Genomic DNA, 21,853 nt, shown 5'->3' with positions numbered 1-21,853 from the left:
TTATGCATTAAAAGTACATTTTAAAGTAGTATCATCACACACTTACTCTTCAACTGGAATCGTCACACACAAATACAGTTTGAATGAAGTGACTTTTTACAACGTTTGAAGACTTCCAGCTCTTTTAGACCACAGGTCAACAAGACTGAAAGTGTTTATGCAGCAGGAGTCAATAGCTCCTAGGACTCTTGACCTTGTCGATAGTCATTCAGTGTGGTTAAAAGTACTTCAGCTATTCTATCTAACGAGCATAATGAAGACGTCAATTTTAATGAGTTATCAGATGCCTCCTATAGCAACTAAGATCAAAGGGGTCGAAACTACTGTTTGGCTTAAGAAGCTACCTTCACATGGCTTCAATATGGGAGAGAACAAGGGGCCACTACATAAGATCCTCTACAATCTTCTACTCTTTATCTTTACTAATTTACTACATCTGACATCTTGACTGAATTACTCGTGTGCGATACTTTAATTTTCCACTTAAAAGTTTTAAACCACTTTGAATCCCACTTAAACCATCAACACAAAGAAAACCTGAGTTTTATCTTTTTAGGGTATCTAACTGCTGATTTATGATCTGCCGCTTTGTATCACGTAGAGTGCTGAGCCATCCAGCCTTTGGAGCAGAATAAAGGGCTTCCTCTCATTTACAGGGTAGGTTACCTGTTTTAGAATCTATGCTGAATTTTCCATGTTCATTTCCACTTATTATCGAGTAGGTGATTTCTGCATTTGCTTCAATATCCCGACTGGCTGCGTACACTTGAAGAACTTCTGTTCCGATGAGAATGTCCTCAGACACGGTGGCACCATATTCACGGTATTCAAACACGGGTGGGTTGTCATTGATATCCAAAACTGACACAACAAGAGTGCCAGTTGCTGTCAACCTCCTTGGGAGACCTTGATCTACAGCTTTCAAAGTAAGGGTGTACACTGCCTGCAGTTCTCTATCCAAGGGCTTTTCTAACTGAATGATTCCAGATAGTTCATTAATGGAGAACTGCCCATCAGCAGAGTTAATCAGTGAGTAGGAGATCTTCCGATTCAGTCCTGGTAACACATGACAGACATCACATCAGATTGTTTGATTTCAGGGAATTTAAACAATTAAAAAAAAAAAAAAACATGTAGTGTGTTTTAAAAGGGAAAATGCTAACACATGTTCCTAGACATTCTTAGGACTATGATCTTTAAAAAGCAAACATTTCCATTAAAAATGGACTAATTTAAATATAACTTCATCATTATCTGGCTTTTTAAGACTGTTTTCTACAGGAATGTCTGCTATAATACCCAGCAGCTCTTTTACAAGAAAGTCTATTATTTAGCATCAGTGTCAAAGATCTGAGAAGTAACATTTTTGTTAGTGCTCTAATTCTTCAGTACTAGTAGGACTTAAGAAATTATTTTTATTCTCTGCTACAGAAATGTTAGAAACATGTATCCTAGAGCATTATACTCTCCATAAAAATTGCGAAAGGTCTGTAAAACTCTAATAATGTAACATCACTTCTGTTCTATTTCCACATTAAAATTCCTACATCACTAAATCGTTTATTCACAAAATAACACTTCACTTAATTAATTCAAATGGATATGAAAATCAGTTAATAGAGTCACTAACCATAATTTTAGGGATACCACAGATGTCTTACAATTGTAAGTACATCGGGCACAATCTTGAAACTTCAGATATTCATTAAAAATGTAGACTTTTTTAATGAATTCATGATTCTAAAGAGTTCATTCTACTTTTAATGCTGAGGAATTAAATAATACAAGTTATTCGATAAGCCTAACATAAGATAAGCTAAAGAGACTGAACTTGGGATGTGTTTTGGCCCAGAGGTCCCTATGATCTTAGAGCATGGCTTAAAGGCAAGAGCATCACCTAGACCCCCTGCGTCAGCGTCTGTGGCCTGCACTCTGGTCAGCGGCGTCCCGGGCTCTGTGTTCTCGAACACAGTGATGGTGTACGGGTCAGCGGAGAATTCAGGGGCATTATCATTCACGTCTTCTACCGTGAGCATGATATTTGCTTCACAGAATCTGCCCCCTCCATCTGTGGCCTTGACGAGAAGGTTATACACTTCTTGCTCCTCACGATCAAGAGGGGCTAATGTTTTCAGTTCACCTAAGAACAAACCAAAAATAAATGGATTTACCTAAAATTTAAGACGTGAACTGCAAATGCACCTCCTGTGTCTTCTCCTTTCCTCTTACAGTGACAGAATTTTGAAGGCACCGTTTTATCAGTGACAGGAGTCAACAGCTGCAGGAACCCAGAGAGATCCAGGTTTCCAGACCCTGCTGGGTGCTGGCTCTTCACATCATAAAGACTTCGAGGCTAGGACCTCTCAGGTTATATATAATGTCAAAGAAACACACACACACTCCGAAAAAGCGCTACCTAACTTGCCAAATTTAAAACATTTTTAAATTGACTCATAGCCTCATATGTTCACAATTAGTTCTGGGGGTGGAGCTGCGAAAAAACTGTTACTTGGACTCCCAACTTTAACAAGACACCAAATTTTAAGAGGGAAAGCAATCTTAAAGATTTAAATATAAATAGAATACCATTAATAGAATACCATTAATCATTTCAGAGTATGCTAAATTATTAATGCATGCCCATGAATTCAAGAAAACAAACTATATACAAAATGGATGAAGCAGAAAGTTTGAGATATTCTTAAATTTCTGAATTACTTTTAAAAAAAGAAGTTGGTATTAATCTAAATTTTAAATCCTTGGTTCAAGTGGGTGATACTGTTAATTTTTTTTTGTCTCACCCCACATTTTACACACAAAGCTGCTGTGTATATTTCTAAAAGATGCCAATTTTGTAATATCAGAGTAAATTTTACAGGAACAAAATGTAATTTCAAATTTCACACGTGACCTAAAACCACCCACATATATGAGATGACTTTGTTGAAACAGTTAATTTTGCCCCAAGTCCCATCTTTACCTGTGTCTGGATTTAGTTTGAATTTTTCTGCACCTGGACCAAACAATGTGTAAGTAATTTCTGCGTTGGAGCGGATGTCTGCATCTGTAGCGGACACCTGCATGATCAGCTTCCCAGGAAAGGCATCTTCTGGAATCGTGTCTGAGTATAAAGTCTACAAAGATTTTAAGCAATATTGTAAACATAAGATATTAAGGGTTAAAATGACTTGCCAAGGGAGTAAGAGGAAAAAAAAATCATTTAACTTCTGTCACAGAAAACATGGGAAATGACAAAATTTAAAATCCACGGAGCTGTTTCTCTTATGTTAAACACATTTAAAACAAAAATATAAGAAATGAAATAGATTTATAAGAAATATGATTTTATAAGAAAACTGTTTTTCTTAAACACATTTAAAACAAAAAGGAGTCATGAAACAGGTAACAACTCCTCTGTATCCCTGGAACAGTCTAACTTGACATTTAACTACAGAATTCTGAATACTTGAGTATCTGAGTTGGTTTCATGTTTACCTTAAATTCTTGTAAGCAGTATTCCATAGTTAACCAAAAATTAGGAGAGTAAATGCCTGTTACATCATGTCTACTTCATTTCGATACAGGAAATTTATTATTTGCAATCTTTCCTAACACATGACCAGATAATTGCAGTTGAGAGATCTTCATGTCACGGGAGAAATCAAAGAATCCCCAAAGGCCCCCCGGGGTGGGGGCAAGTGAAGCTGGGACCAGGGCTCTTCTGCTACCCTCCCCCCCATCTGACTGAACTCAAACATAATAAATGGCTATTTCCAGTTCCAACTAATTAGAAATTCATGCCATAAACCAAAACATAAGACAAACAGGTTAAGATTTTGTTGACTTTTTAAAGTGAGCTCAAATTTGAGGTAAACTACATTTTATGGCTCATGAAACAGGATATTTTGCAATACCGATGATTTCAAATGATCTAATGTTCTTTTATTATTCCCAAAGATGACAAGGCATCATATCCAAGTAATATGCCAAGTGTTAAACACACACACACATTTATTTTCTCTAAGACACACACAGCCAGCATCCTCCCCCCTCCCCCCACCACTACCCACCCACACGAAATACTACTGCCAAAAAAGTCTCCATGTGGGTTGGAGTGAACACCTCATCCCTCTGGAGCTCCCCCTTCCCTCCTGATTGTGCTGTATCCCCGGAGCACGGCTCTGTCCCCTCCACAGCTGCGACTCTGCCCCCATCCTCCCCCCCTTTTTTAAGGCCATTTAATGCCTCACTCTCCCCAGCCCTCCCCTCATCTTCCACCCTTCTTTCCTTGGAATCTCCTCTTCCTTTGGGGGCCAAAGCTATATACTTATGAACACACACCCTCCCCGAAGTCAGGCATCCATCTACATCAGGATCCCGAGCCCACTGCCTCCAAAGCCCATCTTGAGCCTCCAAGTTCTGTTCCACATCTCCATCATCCGCTTAGCAGCCACACCTGTACTTGCTGTCCCGCCTCCTAAAACTACCCCACCCCTCATGGAGGAAAGGAAATACCCCTATTTACTCTGTCCCTTTTTTGTTATTAGCCTCTCACACAGACTCCACTGTCAGGGATCCATGCAAACTGCCAGTTTATGGATCTGTCCCTAATCTCCACCTGCATCCCTGCCGTCTCTACAAGTCTACAAAACCTGGAATGTCCCATTACCTTATAATTAAGGAGTCTGAGAGGAACACAACATGCCTCCTCTCAAACCAACTCCACCCCAGGCTTGTATCTTTGGTCTTTCTCCCTCACTCCTGGAGGAAATAGCAGAGGCAATCCTGATCTGACATGTGTGCCATTCTGTCACATGCAGGCAGCATCAAGGGATCAGCTTGTCCTCTGCTCTGTCTTCTGTCCCTACTCCTTTTGCCACCGCTGCCTGCCCTACTACCCCCTGCTCTCACTCGTGCTAGCCCTTATGCACACGACACCACCAAACTCCTCTTCTGTAAGGAACTCTTTGTTCCTGTAATCTCCACCTTTCAAATACAAAAGGATTCCCAGTCTCTATTATCTCCAGGATTGAGTCCCTATTATCAGTAGGATCAAGTTCCAGTTCCTCTGCTTATCTAACCACTACCTCCCAAAGGCTGCACTGCTCCTCACCCACTGGCTGCAGGGCACAGCTGCTTCAGTGCTCACCTTGCAGTCTTGGATGGGAAGAGCTCCTCTTTCGAGTATTTGTTCTCATGTTAAGTGGGATCCACAGCTACAGAAGCACATTCATTAACCTCTTAGTTTCTCTGGCGTGTAGAAGGGCAAGTGCCCCCAAAACCAGCTTGTTAAAGCAAAAAGCAGCTTTGTATATGATCTACTAATTGGGTGTTTCCTCCAAATAATCTCATCCCCCAATAAAGGGAATGAAAACTTCATGGAACATTTTAAGTGTTAAACACAACTGGAACCCTGTCCAACATTGACAGTATGTTTGAATGAGATTTTTAAACTACTTAGCATTCCCCCAAAATAGTTCCAAAGCTAATCCAACTCTTGACCCACTGAACACTCCTCTGCCTCAACAATAAGAGGTTTAAAATGTGAAATGTGTCCGAATTATACCTAGCAGCACATGACAGTCCTACTGAAAGGGTTAGGAAATAAATTCAAATTCATAATATATAAAGATAAAAGAGCCTACCTTTTCACAAATTGGACTGTTGTCATTTGCATCAAGAACTTTCACTTCAACGATGGCTTTTGATGAGAAGGTCCCGTCAGTTGCTGTGATAGTCAGAAGATAATTGTCCCTTTTTTCCCTGTCTAGAGGTTTCTTCACATAGACCTTCCATTCATTCTGTATATTTTCAATAGCAAACTGGCCCAAAGGATCTCCTCCTATTAATAAATCAATGGAGGAAGAGGACAAATTTGTTGAAATAAGGAAAGATCTAAGTAACTGCAGAATAAGCTTTGCAAAATATTCATAATGTTATGGTTTAAAAGAATTAAAGTTTTTAAAACAATTATTACGTTTAAATTTGGTATATTGCCTTTCCCACTTACCACCCTCACCCCAAAATCAAGGCATTAAAATGTATATTGAAACAAAGTAGTAAGCTAAATAAAATGTAAAGCCTACTAAACAATACTTTAGCCTATATTAGCTTATATTGAAACTATAGTTAATTATATTTATCAAATGCAAAGTATAAAGTTCAGCAGAAGGAGTCATAAAAATAAAAAACAGTCAACTGAGAAACAACTGTTAGATTTCCTCATAGAACTTAATGTAGCTTAATAGATGTTACTTCTACTTATGTTAGACATAATTTTATTAAAATCATCCCCTTAACTCCCAATGTACCTAAAACATGTATTTCAAAAATTATGCCTCTAGTACAATTCATTTTTTAATTTTAACCATTTCATTCAAATGTCTTACCTGTTATGTAATAAGCAACTTGTCTGTTAATTTCTTCAGAATCGGCGTCCGTGGTGCTTAAGATGGCGATGACACCGCCTGGTGGATCATCTTCACTCACAGTCCCTTTATAAATCTCTGCTGTGAACCGTGGGGGGCTGTCGTTGACGTCAGTGACAGTAACACCCACAATGGCCGTGGAGGATAGCTGAACCTTTTCACCATGATCTGATGCAATCACTTGGATCTGGTAACGGTCTCGCTCTTCATGGTCAAGTTCCTTCAGGGTTGAAATCCAGCCCGTCTCCATGTTAATGGCAAAAGATTCAATGACTTCAACACTTTGTGACTGGTCTAGACTGTACATGACTTGGCCATTGGTTCCTGAATCTAGATCAGAGGCCCTGATCTGGATGACCCTACTCCCTGCTGGCAGGTTTTCAACAATAAATGCCTCATACGGGTTAGACTCTAAGACGGGGCTGTTATCATTTGCATCTTTCACTTGGATACTAACGTCCACAGAGGCCACCACTTCATAGTCCTCATGAGTGCACCTGGCAAGTATGGAAAACTGGTACCACTTAGTTGTCTCATGATCAAGACTCTTCTCCAGTTTCAGTCTGCCACTCTGTCTGTCGATCACAAAGAACTCATCCCTATTACTCTCGGGGGTATTTCCTTTGATTAGGCTGTAAAGAACAGTCCCGCTATGTTCTGCTCGGATGAGATCGATCTCTGTTCCGATGGGCATGTCTTCTGAAACTGTATAGGTATAAAATGGTTCCGAAAATTTTGGAAGTTGTATTTCTGGTGGAAGTATTTTAACATAGACGGGCACAACAGATTCTTTTGATGGAGACCCACTATCCACAGCTCTCACAAAGAAAGTAAAGAACTCATTTTCTAAGCCAATTAAGCTTTCTTTTGTAGTAATTATGCCAGACAGTTTGTTAATTTCCAAATTCTCTTTGACACTTTCAGAATCTGCTTCGATGGCATAGGTGACATCAGCATTGGACCCCTCATCAGCATCACTTGCAAGGACTTTAATGACTGATGTCCCTTTGGGAGCATTGGATCCGATGTCCACTTCATACTTGGTTGCTCGAAACTGGGGTGCATTGTCATTGTCATCTGTGAGGATGACATTAATGGTGCAGAAGGCGACTTTTCCTCCAGCATCCTTAGCCATTAAACGAATCGAGATTACTTTCTCTGCTGGGGTTTCTCGATCAAGTTTCTCCAAAGTAAATATCTGTCCTCTCTCATTGGTGTAAAATCTGTCTTTGGCAAAATCATTTACAATATGGTAAGTAATGTGACCGTAAATACCAGAATCCCCATCAGTTGCTTTAACCTCAATCACCAGGGTGTGTAAGGGAGCATTTTCAGCTAATTCCACTTCATATTCACTCTGAAGAAAAACAGGACTGTGCAGATTGCCTCCAATTACAGTTATATGAACCTGAGCTGAACTCCTAAAAACTCCATCAGACACAGAAACGTTAAGACTATAAAATGGCTTCAAGGTGTGCCGGCGCAGGTTTGAAAGTGTGATAATCCCCGTTTCACTGTCAATGACAAAATTCTTATGATCATTGCCAGACAGAATGGAATAGTCCAACTTGTCTATGTCGGAACTGTCTGCATCATAGGCTTTTACACAGGTCACGAAATGCCCATGGATGGCATGCTCACTAATTTTGGCTTCATAAATCTGCTGGTCAAACAGGGGCGGGTTATCGTTGAGGTCCGTGACATCCACTGTGACGATCACATCACTGCTCAGAGGGGGCATGCCACCATCCACAGCCCTTACAAAAATCTTGTGCTGCTGGAACTGCTCATAATCCAAAGCTCTGACTAGTGAAATGAGGCCAGTGCTGCTGTCTATGTGAAAGTGATCATGACTCTTGCTATGATTCCCAAACATATGGTATGAAATTCCTCTATTGGGCTCTGAATCAGAATCTGTTGCCCTAACTTGAATGACAGACGTGCCAATGACAGATGCCTCAGACAGGGTTGTGGCGTAAGACTGCTGAACAAAGACAGGAGGGTTATCGTTGATGTCTTCCACGATTATGTCAACAAACACTTCAGCATGAGCACCAGTCAGGGAGTCGGTTGCTCGTATGCTTAGTTTATATGCTGGGTGGGACTCAAAGTCCAGAGGAGCTATGACATTTATAACTCCCGTGTTGAAGTTAATAGTGAACTGGCTGAAGGGATCTCCATCTGTGATGCTGTAGAACACTTTCAACCCTTCTGGGCTGTTGGCTTGTATATGGACAACCGGACTGTGCATCTGGATATTTTCTGGAACCTCTGCACTGTAGAAAGGTTTTTCAAACACAGGCATAGCTTTATTCATAACAGTGATGGGAACTATAACTTCAGCTGAAAAAGCTGGGTTTCCTCCATCTTTTGCAACCACTGTGATGAGATATTCTTTATTTAAGGTGTCAGGTTCAAATTGCTTTTTCAATGAAATTTCACCTGAGGATCCAATTTGAAAATGTTCATGATGTTCCTTAAGGTAGTAATGTACTTCTCCATTTCTGCCACTGTCTCGGTCCACGGCGGTCACGTGGCGAATAACGTGGCCCACCACGGTGTCCACTTTAACAACGGCATAGTAAGGAAGGTTGACAAACACTGGTGCGTTGTCGTTTTGGTCTTCTATGATGACCTTGACGACCACATGGGCCACCACCGAAGGCTTCTGCTCTTGGGTCACTTCTACTACAACATCAAATGCCTCCTGCTGCTCACGATCGAATGGTATGCCAGTGGTTGACAGGACTCCTGAAGTCCGGCTTATTTTAAATCTGGGATCTGGGTTGAGGATCTGATAAAACAAAGGCTCATTGATTGGGTTCCCAATGGCAGTAATGACAGCTAATGTTCTGGCTTCGGTGGAATTCTCTTTCACTACTGCAGAGTAGACATCCTGGGTAAACTTCAGCTGACTTTCTTTGCTTTCTTTCACATTAATTTTCACCGAGGTGAAGCTTACAAATCTGCCATCAGACACTCTCACAGTGAACTCGTAGCGGCTTCTTAACTGAGTTGTGTTCTGTACAGTTATAGTTCCGGTCTGGTAGTCCATAAAAAACTTCTCCCCGATGTTGCCTTCGGTGATAGAGTACATTAACTGTGAGAAGGCACTCGAGTCAGCGTCTGTTGCATTTACTGTGATGACCTTCACTCCTCTGTATGTTGGCAACAAGAGAGATGCTTCATATAATGATTTGGAGAACACAGGAGGGCAATCATTGATGTCAATTACACGGATAGTCACATTAGCAGCATACTCAGCAAATAAACGTGGTGTCCCCATGTCATGCACTTGTACAGTAAAGTGAAAAGTACTTGTTTCTTCATAGTCCAAACTGAGGACTGTATGAATAGCACCGGTGCTGGAATCAATAGCAAAATATTTGTGTATAGATGGTTCTACAATGTGATAAACAAGCAAAGCATTTGATTCTTTGTCAGCATCAGTTGCTCGAATCACTAATGGGGCATTCTTGTCTGTTAGGACCACACTGTTGATTGAAGCTGATTCGCTAATGAGTCCTACATATTCTGACTGCATAAAGACTGGCAAGTTGTCATTTTCATCTTGCAGATGCACTAGAACAGTTGTGTTAGTAGACAAACCAGCCATGTTAGTTCCTTGGATAATCAATGTGTAAATGGGCAAAGTTTCAAAATCCAGGGCTTTCTGAGTGATGATACTTCCAGAATGTGGATTGATATCAAAAACTTCAGCTACATTTCCATCTTTTATCTCATACACCACTGATGACTGACTGTGGGCTGTCACCATTCCAACAAAACTCCCAATGCCGATAGTTTCACTGATTTCTACAGAATATTCTTTTGATGTAAACTTAGGAGAGGCATTGTCTGCGATCGTAACAGAGACATGCACAGATGCTATTTCACTCATTGGTGGATTGCCTTGATCGGTAGCTTTTACCATTAAGTCATATTCCACTTGGCTATTTCGATCTAATTCTCTGGCAGTTTTTACAGAGCCCAGGATGGGGTCGATTGTGAAAGAATTTCCAATATTTCCTAGGAGGAGGGGGGGAAGATAAAAACATGTTAGAGGAAAATACAAGGACCAATACAAGTCATAGTTGGAGATGCAGAAACAAAGCTATCTTTAGAAGTGATATTCTATAATTAAACAGAAATCCAGGGGTTATCAACATTTGAGTGGAACTTGTTTCATTTACAGTCTCGTTAAATGTGGCAGACTTTTCAGAGTTTTGTTCATAAATTATGAAAAGCAAGAAATAGAAGATAGATTACTCTACACCAAAAGCCGAACTCACTCACTATCGGCTGAACCAGGATGTGATGTGGAAAGAAAGCATGGTTATCCTTTTGTAAGGCCATTAATAATTTTCTAACAGTCCCTCAAAAACTTGGGAATATACTTCTAGTTTCAGCCTTTATCACCTGCAAGTTCTCATGGTTCTTATTCATTATGAAAGGGAAGATGTCAATTCACTAAGAAAATTTAACAAGCTTCAAGAGTGTTGTCCCTTATTTCAAATATTCAGGGAATGAAGAATGAGCTTGTGTACAATCTGCCACCCTATGTAGGTTTCAAAGATTTCAGTACTATTCCCTTCTTAATCTTTTTTAGGTCAATCTACCCTCTATGTCAGTGGTTCTCAACTGGAGGTGATCTTATCTAGATGAACATTCAACAACGTCTAGACACATTTTTGGTTATCACTACCTAGGTAGGGTGTGCTACTAACACCCGGCTGGGTAGAGACCAGAAATTGCTGCTAAACTCCCTACAATGTACCGGACAGCCCCCACAACAAAGGGTTTTTTGCTTCAAAGTGTCAACAGTGCTGAGACAGAGAAACTCTACTCTAGAATAGACTGTTTTACTTGTTCTCTCTGGACCTTTCCAGCTATACTGAATAGGTGTATTTAGCTTCAAATGCAAAATAGTCCTGGTTTTGTATCATCATGGAAATCTTTCTAAAGACATCAGCAGTTCACTCGAGTTTAGGAGTTTACCATCTTTTCGGATGGCGTGCAGCAGTGTTGGGAGGGTCTTCAGGTTCGATCCATCTACCCACCCACACTTCATCCCCTGTCTCACAATAGTCCAGAATCCATTATCCTAGTCACAGAACTGAATTTATTTTCCCCAAATGAACAATTACATTTCCCCAAAAGAAAGTTGACTTGCCACTTAACTGCTTTTTCAAGTTCTGTTTTCCTGTAGGCTTGCAACTGCATGGGGCATGTCATAGGCCAGAATGACTTATTGTGATTTGCAAACCAGGAGATTGATCAAGCACTCCTTTCTCTACACCATTACTAGTAAACACCTCTTCTATAGCTTTCATTTCCTTCTTTTAATATATTTTCCAACAATCCATGATACAATTTTTTTCCTGAGGCCAGATCCAGTCTGGCTTTCATTAAGCCTGCCTGGCTCTGTGTCTAGGCCCCACGGCCTTGCGTCATATCTGCAACAAGGCAGAGGCCCAGGCTTTCTCCAGGCCCTGAAGCTCTGAGCTGAACCCTTGCACACAAACAGCATAATACTGCCTCTACCACGCCTCACAGACACTAATTTCTGCTTGTCTGCATTTATGAGTCAACAGCCCCAGATCCTCTCATTGTGCTTGAGTCAGTCATCAGAACTCCAAGGACCTCTCTCCTACCTGGTCACCCCATTTTTCAAAACCATGACTGGTCACCTGACTGATAGGGAGACCATGAAAACCTGTGGACAATGCTCTTCATCCCCACCCCTTGGGCTTTCCTAGGTCTGTACTAATGAAGCAGTCGACCTACCATATTGTACGTTCAATCATCTATATCCCTTTCTCTTATTTTTATAGTGAAATTAAGCTTCAAATGACACAAGGCCCTACATAGTGGAATGAATAGATTTTATCTGCACTGAAGCAAGCTGGAGGGGTTTGAACCCGCTACTTTCCACACAACATACTGCCTGCCCTCCAGCCATGCTGGCTCCTCACTCCTCAACCAGATATGTTCTCATCTTAAGATGACTGTGTTTGCTGGGTCCTCTCTAGAACAATTCTCCCCAGCTATTCTCATTGCCCATTCATTCATTCATTCATGTTTTACTCAAATGCTCCTTTGCTTAGAGAAAGTGATGGTGAGGTCTTCCTTTATCTTCCCGATTAGAATGGCTATTTCTGTTCCCTTACCCTGTTTTATCCTTCACAGCACACATTGCAATGTTCTTATCTGTTCTCCCACTAAAACGTAAGCCCCATTTAAGCATGGCTTGTTTTATTCATCACCTTATCACCTGTACTTAGAAAAATGCCTGACACATAGGAGACACTCCGTATATATTTGCTGAATGACACAACTTGTACACATGTATGGAAAGATAACAAGGCACTATATTTTTATCTTTATTTGGGTTTCTTTTTCTGCATTTTACGTCTATCACTATTGACAACCACTTGTTCGATTAAGCTCTACCTTTGAAAGTGTTAACAAAAGAAATGTGTACTAATAGTTATTTCTGATACATTTTTGCCAGATGTCAAATTCAAAAACATTCTTACCTGGAATATCTTAACAAGAAGGTTAAACAGGAACCCAGGCAACCAATTAACACATGGCTCCTACATACATAGATGCTGGGGCAGAAATCATGAGCTTGGTGGATGGGAAAGCAACACGTTTATGTGGAAGTACACTAGTGGCTGAGTGTGCTCAACCGCTGAGGGGCTTCAACATGCCCCTGTCTGATGTAGCAATAGGTCCATTCATCAACTACTGATATACACATACGCTATTTGTGAGGGAATGAACAGGGCAGCGGTAGAGTCTGTACCAGGTTGGGGGTTTAGTCATTCACGTTAGCTGGAGATACTGGTGGTTTCTAAATAGCCTTAGATTGTTCTATTTGAAGAAAGCAATTATCCAAAGATGTGAATCTGTGCTCATCAGCTATGACTGTATCACACACACATACCCCAAAGGACATGTCAGGAAGCTGTGAGCAGAAATCTATTCCTTCCCACTGTGCACATGCTGTGGCCGCTCAGTAAAGTGCTGACCACCTGACAGTTGGCCCCCTGAAGTGGGAAACCTAAGGTTTCAATTGCAATTATATTTAACCTAAGTGTGGGAAAGAAAATCAATTCTACTCAGTAAGTATATGTATGGAGTGTCTTCCATTTCGAGGCATTATAACAGTTTTGAAGTTATAATAACTTTAAAAAAAAAAGAAAGAAAAGAAAAGAAAAGAAAAGAAAAGAAAAGAAAAGAAAAGAAAAGAAAAGAAAAGAAAACCCCATCAGTCCAGACTATGGCCCTGACCGTCTCTAAATACAGAAGTCAATTGTTAGGGAAAATCTCCTTTAATTAATTCTTTTCCCCTAGAGACTCCCAATCAGACCAAACCTTTTTTTGCTTAATAGATTGCTGCTAATTAAACATGCAGTGTTACAGCCTGAATTTATAACTAGTTTTCTGAACTTTATTAAATGTAATCTGACACAAAGGAGAAGCAGGTGAATATAAGGAACTTAAATGAAAGGAAGTATGACTACTTTACATTTGCTACTATTCCAACAGATTCATACACATACACAGACACACGCTCCTGCATTTTAATGGTAGCTGTTGCCCATAAAGTAATTCTTCAGCACACTTTTTATATTACCAAATCTATAAAGATTATCTTTTTAGAAGTCCGAATTCTATATCGAAATAGGCCCTTGGTATTATCTATTCTTTGAGTGGAGATATAGTGCCATTCTTGGAATACCCAATTACTAATCCCATCAGTCATTACAAGCATTTCAAGAATGCACATGCCTTCAGTCAGGCACCAACAATCATATTTTAACCACCCAGTTGTTGAAAATTATGTGAAAGCTAAGGGAAAAGTTTAACATTTTCTCCTACACAAACCCAGGCAGTTTGTCTATGAGAAAATTATTTTACTGAAGTGCTCAGGCATGCACAAATGGAATGCGCTGTTTTTTTAACAGCTAAATTTCTGAACCAGTGGAAAAACCTTCATCTTTGTTCAAGGCGCTAACTCTACTACATTTTAATCCTGAACCACAGGCAGTATGTAAGATCTTATTTGTGGGTAATGGACTAAATTTGGTTGTTTTCAAGGAAACAAATGAAGCTTCAAATGCATTAAGAAATAAAAATAGTTTGATCACATAATACAAATCGATTAAGTGGCTTTTTTAAAAAATAACTCTCCATGTGCTCAGCTTTTGATCATATGACCTATAGTTAATGTTTACCTCTACCAATTCTACTGCCTAGGAAAGGCACAATTTTTAAATATGCAGAGGAAGGAAGTTAACAAATCAAGTTAAGTAGATGATATTCTAAAATCATTATAAGACAAAAGAATGAGAGAGCCTATATTCTTTGTACTAACAATTACCTTGAGAGACATGGAAAAATGGAAGCAGCCTTCTTGATACTTCATCACTTACTCATTGTATTTGGCATGAGTAGAGAAGGTCCCAAAACAAAATGAATTATGACTAAACAAATCTTATGTTCTAAAGCAGATCCCCATTTCAATCAGTGGCTCCCCTTTTGCATGAAATACATTCATGGACCAATGACAGCCTCTACTTATAACAAGCTCCTAGTATAGCACTTGACACATAAAATATGCTTAATCAGTCCACAGAATGAATAAATATAAGACTACGAATAGCAGCATAAAAGATAACAGAGAACAAAACATTTCCTTTGCTACGACTCTTTCTTGGTGACCCTCCTTGTCATCATCAGCAAGACTCTAGGTCTCCTGCCCTATCATACCTAGAAGGAATGTCCAAGACCCTCCTTGCCCAACTCCAGTAGGCTCCTGAGCTTTCCAACATCTCTAGTCCAAATCGCAACCCTGGGGCCTGCTGCAACAACCAAACTCCACAAATGGAAACTCAACTGTTAAATGTGCATGGGGGTGAAAGGGGCAGAAAAGCTAACCCTGGGACAGAGGAGGGCAGGACACCCAGCACTCTGTCATGGAACTTCCAATTGAGCCCAAGAGAAAATACTCTCTGACTACAAGATAAATAATTAAGGCAGTGGTTTCCTAAGAGTGGTTCATAGTTAACAAATACTATGAAGGAAAATTCTGTACGGTTAAAACACTGCGGAGACACTGAATTGGACCAAATACAGCACTAAAGAACTTCTCAGAGTCTTGAATAATGCTAAATGTCTTTTTATTGAAACTTAGGACTCTCTTTGCTTTCTAGTGAGTTAAAAGCTAAAAAGAGCCTTCTTTCTCCTAATATGAAACAATGGTAGCTAAAGATTAAGCAATTTTTACAGTGACACAAAGAAATGTTTCTATACATAGAACTAATTTTAGAAAAATGTATTTTTTAAAGTTAGCCTACTGAGAAGGGCTCCAAAAATACCTGATTCAATTGAATACAGCACTTCTGCATTCTTCCCCTTGTCCTTGTCCAGAGCTGTAACCTGCAACACCACTGAGCCAACTGCCGCTGATTCATAAACCCGCCCTTCGTAGGAGGAACTCGTGAACCAGGGGGCATGGTCATTGGTGTCACTGACGTTAACAACAATCCGGGCAAAGTTGCGCTTTACGGGTACATCTTGATCCCTCACCTGAAAGAATCAGTAGGTTATCAATACTGTTGGAGTTTCCCTATAGTTTGTTAAAAATCCTCTCAAACATATGGAACCCCTTAGGAACCAAATGGCAGCCAAAGGGGTAGAGAACCGTACCATGACCGTAAGAACATGCTGGTGGGTGGCTTCATGATCAAGTGTTTCAGAAGTAGAAAGAGAGCCTGTGGCAGGATCAAGACGAAATTTCTTGAGACTCAATGGATCGCTGCTGCTCTGCAGAGTATAGATTAACTTGTTTTTCTCATCCTTATCCACAGCACTGATTTGCAAAATTTCTGTTTCTGGGATTGTGTCTTCAGGAATAACAACTTCATATTTTGATGCAGAAAACTGAGGACGATGGTCATTTGTATCTATTACTTGGATGAATACCTAGAATGACAAAATGACTCACATTACAGTAATATCTTTAATTATGATATTTTAATATTTACAGAACCAAGGGGGGAAAATGAGATGCGCAGTGAAAACTGATTATTTTTTAGCACAATGAAACACAAAATGAGAAATAAAAGCAGCAAAAATCTAGAATAAAATATATTTTTTTAATTTTCCATTGATCTATTGACCAAGAGTAAGATAATGAAGACCTTTCTAAATTCCTGAAACTCACTTTGGAGATATGTGACATCTTTCCCACACTTCCTTCTGACTGTACACTTAATTTCTCTCAGGTCTCCACAGCAGAGAGATTCTAGAGTACTCGGGTAATAAGAGAGACTACCTGAGCAGGATTTACAGAAGATAATTTCCTATGTCAGATCTGAATCTGCAACGACCAAGCTAGCGAGGGGAGTATGGTAGTAGATAAATACTGTATTTCAATTTCTTGTTCTAATCTTTGAGACTCCAAATTCCTACTGATAAATTAGAAATGTGCTTTAAAATCTCTATTACATTTTTGTGATCATAAAACCTACATATAAATAGTAAACACATTCATTTCCTAGAAGTAATTTAAGTACACTTAAAAAGATAAGCTCTCGGGGATCCTGGGTGGCGCAGCGGTTTGGCGCCTGCCTTTGGCCCAGGGCGCGATCCTGGAGACCCGGATCGAATCCACATCAGGCTCCGGTGCATGGAGCCTGCTTCTCCTCTGCCTATGTCTCTGCCTCTCTCTCTCTCTCACTGTGTGCCTATCATAAATAAATAAATAAATAAAAATTAAAAAAAAAAAGATAAGCTCTCTTAAATGTCAACATAAAATAAAGAGGGAAGAAAAAGCCAGTATCTTAAAAAAACTCAGTCTTAAGATGAATTAAAAGTATTTGTTTTACTTCAACAGTAAAAGGATTAATTTTCAGATTGAAAAGATGTGTGTGGATAAGGCATGGTGGAAATCACTACCGATTATAAAGATGGTTTATAGTTATAAACAAGAAATCTGAGCTTCTTTGGCATGTGTGGAATAAAAAGGTTCACCAGTCCAAACAGTACAGGAGGCCAAAGTCCCAGGAATGCATAGGTTAAGCTATTAACCACACTGGTGCTGGCATATGAACTACAGATCTTTCCATGAAGACTATACCAGTGTTCTTATCAAACACTACAACATCAGTGATGGATTTGTAACACTAAACTTCATATACATACTAAATGCATTCCCTAAACCACAGAAAGGTTTTATGTGAAAGTCACATAAACATTTGAAACTACAGACCATTTCTTAAGGTCAATGATGATTCAGAAGAGATGGTTTTATAATTTCTCTAAGTTAAATAATTATATATTCATTTCCACTATAAATTTACATATTACTTTTCTAATGGAGGGAGTATTGGGCAGAAGTACTTTAATCCTGCTCTAAAGTCAATTAATCATGACTAAATAGGAGCAACCAGGGTAAAAACAACCAATTTTGATATGGCAATTCTTGTGAAACACATTCATAGGGCCCCTATACACTCAGCACATACCTACACATTACTGGGGTGCAAACAAATGTGTTACAGCCCCTGCCTGCCCTCAGGAAGTTTTTAACCTCGGCAGGCGAGGTCTTACACATACGAAGCACAATGAGGTTCTACATATTATCAAGTAAATTATCAAGTAAGTTTTTACGAGTCCAGAGATGGTGTGGAACATTCTGAAAGCTTTTAAGGAAGAGATAAGGCTTTGCCTGCATAGGTCTTAGGTTGGCAGATCAATGTATACGGGGAAGAGGTGAGGACCTTGGTCAAAGACATGACGGCAAGAAGCCACATCAAACACCCTCTCTCTTGGAGACTGGTGAGAAGGACATGGAACTAAGGGATGGGTGGGGGGTAAGGAGAAGGTGGCATCTAGTACGCAGAACCTTGACTCCGAAGCAGAGGCTGGAGAACTATTATATCCTGGATGCACTGAACTACCTGTCAGAGGAAGTTCACCTTTGCGGCCTCTTCCCAACCACGCAGGCCCACTCTGGCAGTGGCAAGCGGGTGAACTGCAGGGACAGAGGATGGAGACAGGGAGGGGACTGAGGTGTCAAGCAGGGAGTCCAAACCAGTGCCGATGTGCAAGAGCGAATGGTCTGTGAGCATGCACGGACAACGGACTCCATGGGCTTTCGATGCAAGCATCCCATGTGCTACCTCATTTACCCTGCAGAGTGCCCTGAGGATAAAATCACTATGACCAATTTCCTGATGAGAAAAAGGGTACACAGAGGGTTACAGCCACTTGCCCACAGACAGGGTAAGAGGCAGAGCCAAGGTTCAAACCAATCGACCTGCACGTACTGTTGATCCTCGAGAAACCAAAGGGAAAAAGGAAAGCAAAACGGTTTCAAAGAAAGAAGAAGCCTTAACTGTATTTGCTAAGCTACCCTGAGATACCAGAAAAAGCAAAGTGACTCACAGTAATACTGGTCAGCATCCTAAGCGGAAAACGGCAGGCCAGGAAAGCAAGGAGCAGCGCTTTTTCTACAGAGCACAAGGGATTACACTGGGACGCCCCCTCCTGCCCCATCGCCCAGCTCTGCTGATGATGCACCAAGGCTTAACCCCACAGCGCCCTCCCCGCCACCCCCCCCCCCAACCTCTGATCTGCCATCCGCTGCTACTGACCTGCACGCAGCAAAATCTGCCCTGCTGGTTCCTGAGTTTTACCGACAAACCGGAATCTACCCTGTGTTCCAGTTCTTTATCAAACCAATTCCTATCTCTGAATCTACCCTGTGTTCCAGTTCTTTATCAAACCAATTCCTAGCTCTGTGTTGCTCTTCAGGTGGTATTTTGCTGCTCTGTCCTCATCCACATTCTTATCTCCCTATTCTCTGACCCACAAGGAAATCGAAACCTAATTACTGACTGTCCTCTTTGTCCCATAGGTCAGTCTGGGCCTTGTAACCACTCTCTGATCCTCACTCGACCCGCCCAGCCAGCAATTCATCAGAGTATCTTCAAGACCCTCTGAAAATGACTCAAAATAAGTTACAGAAGTATAAATGAAGCACTAAAACTTAAGATATTCTGTGTTCCTGGAAAGACTGTAGTCTATTTCCTGGGTTTTTTTCAGGAAATTTTAGTCAATGACATTTGACTACCACATTTCATACTAAGCTTTTAACTGTACTAGCTAAAACTACAATTACTGGGCAAGGGAAACAGTGCTACTGATTCATTTAGTGATAAGCAATAAATGCTATGGGTAAATATATCATCTTCATTAATGAGAATGCGCAGCACAGAGGACCACTGCTTATTAAGTCCCTTTTGCTATATTTCTGGTTAGTAATTTATTTGAACTGGTCCACATACAGCTATACCTTTAAAACTTTCAAATTTTATCCTGTTAAATTTATTATAACTCTTGATGTTTTTATTCTCATTTTCATGTTCTAAAGTCTAACTTCTATAATGAGAACAGTTCCCAACAAAAATGAAAATTTAATACTGCACTAAAACTTGTACGTGACAATCTCAAAATGACCCCAAAGCATGGTAACATATGTCAATTTTAAATACACTAAGAATCACAAGTGTGAGAAAGGAATAAGGTCTTCTCAAAACTGGTTCTGAATCATCTACTTATTTATTAATTAAAAAGATATCACAGACTTTTATTCTTCAATGCAACTAAATGATTTAACAGATGATCTGTTTCATTTGAAATTTAAAATAGTATCATCTAAAGATAAAAAACTGGAATTCAGAAGCATTTTATCTTCTAATACTTACTTTCTTCCTTTTGTCTTTTAGGACACAGCAGATTACGGGTAAATATTAGCCTCCACCACCCTAGGGGGTAAGCTCTATGAGGGTAGGATTTTGTTTCCCAGTATTCAACTTCTAGAACAATACCCGGGATATAACAAATGTTCAACAAATTCTCAAGCAGCCCACACTGAGAATCAAAGAGAATTTAGATTTAATTTTTAGGGTTTTAACACTGAAATTTGAAATCCCAGTAATCTGGCCATCTCTTAATCACCCGATAGGAACAAATAAAGATGTTAAAGGAATTAGGAGAACAATTTTATCAGCCATTTTATGCAACCTTAAGGTAGCCAGAAGGGGAAAAAAAAACTCAAAGTGATTTAAAAGATAATTAAGCCTCTAATGAGCTTTAATGAAAATCACTTGGACAATTCATCCTCAATAGTAATACCATTTATATTAATACTGTTCGAAATTGGTATAAAATTTTGATTTTGAAAATTGAAAGTGGGTTTTTTTTTAAGCCTTCTTTCAAAACTTCTAAGACTAGTTAATTACAGGCCAAACCTAAATCCAGATTTGCAGTTAATTTTCTTCCTGAAATACAAATCCTCAGTGTGTGTTATGCGTGAACTCTCTCGACACAGTAACTCTTCCTGGGAGCCTCAGAGGGCAGACTCAACCGTTCATACCGCCCGTGGACCCTGAAATCCTAACAGTCCTTCTCCGACAAATGCATCATTAGTGATTCACTTACCTGTGTAAGGATAGTGGTGGTTCCATCTGTAGCTTCTACTGTGAGGTTATAGTTTGATTTCTGTTCCGCATCAAGAGGTTTGGCAACAATGATGGTCCCGGTGCCCTTGTCCACATCAAAGTCACTGTCATAGTTGCCACCTAGTTGAAGTTAGGGCAGACAGAAAAGTATGAAAATCTGTCATTTCTTTGTGGCTTTCTAATTCTTCATGACAGGGGAGGAAAAAAACCACTTCTGATACATTGCTCAAGGTGATTCCAAGGAGCTTTCATTTTGAAAAAACAAGAAAAAAAGGGCCCATTACAAAGATAACGCCTACTAAATACACATTTGGGACCTACTAACTGTCCTACTGAGAGGAAAGAAAGCAACTCTGAAGACAGAAAAACACTGCTAATATTGCCAATGAATTACTTTCAATTCACTTTTTCGGGGGTTCTGAATAACACTTTAATTTATATATCCCAGTAACTATATATAACATCCTTTACTAAACCAAAGTCAGCCATTTAGATGTTTAATTACTCAAAATACATACACCTGATGCACACTGCCCTTATAATAAATTAACTATTAAAAAACAAATGTTAAAATAGTGACAGTTGACATCAATTACTCCTCGCTCTTAGAGACATGAAACAAAATTTTCCCCATTGTGGCCAAACACAAAGCTTAATGAAGCAAAAGTTTCAGTACTACTAACATTACCCAAATGTATTCCCAATTATGTTCTAGATAAAGCTCTCTCTTCAAATCCGTTGAACTTGAGATACTTCTACCAATGAAGTGAAATGGAATGAAAGTAAACTCATAATGTCATGATGATGTTCTATTACTAAATCTTGCCAAAAAGTCACAGAACACCACACATGGAAAAGAAAATCTTCAGTTCCACCTAAAACTAA

At 39.8% G+C, this 21,853-nt stretch overlaps 1 protein-coding gene across 4 annotated transcripts in view; it reads right to left on the bottom strand.

The window, feature by feature from the left end:
* Positions 1-21,853, bottom strand: part of FAT1 (FAT atypical cadherin 1) — a 127,893-nt gene that overhangs the window by 21,359 nt on the left and 84,681 nt on the right. For all 4 annotated transcript variants that reach the window (XM_055315671.1, XM_055315675.1, XM_055315674.1 and 1 more), the window contains exons 7-14: positions 20,949-21,088; positions 16,149-16,424; positions 15,818-16,028; positions 6,390-10,457; positions 5,646-5,842; positions 2,981-3,134; positions 1,898-2,140; positions 667-1,056 (exon numbers count right to left, since the gene is read on the bottom strand). In XM_055315671.1, coding sequence (XP_055171646.1) covers positions 667-1,056; positions 1,898-2,140; positions 2,981-3,134; positions 5,646-5,842; positions 6,390-10,457; positions 15,818-16,028; positions 16,149-16,424; positions 20,949-21,088 — 5,679 coding nt within the window. The remainder of the gene's footprint in view (positions 1-666; positions 1,057-1,897; positions 2,141-2,980; positions 3,135-5,645; positions 5,843-6,389; positions 10,458-15,817; positions 16,029-16,148; positions 16,425-20,948; positions 21,089-21,853) is intronic.

This window comes from Nyctereutes procyonoides, unplaced genomic scaffold, assembly GCF_905146905.1.
Source record: "Nyctereutes procyonoides isolate TBG_1078 unplaced genomic scaffold, NYPRO_anot_genome, whole genome shotgun sequence".
NCBI lineage: Eukaryota > Metazoa > Chordata > Mammalia > Carnivora > Canidae > Nyctereutes > Nyctereutes procyonoides.
This window is presented reverse-complemented; position numbering and strand designations above follow the sequence as displayed.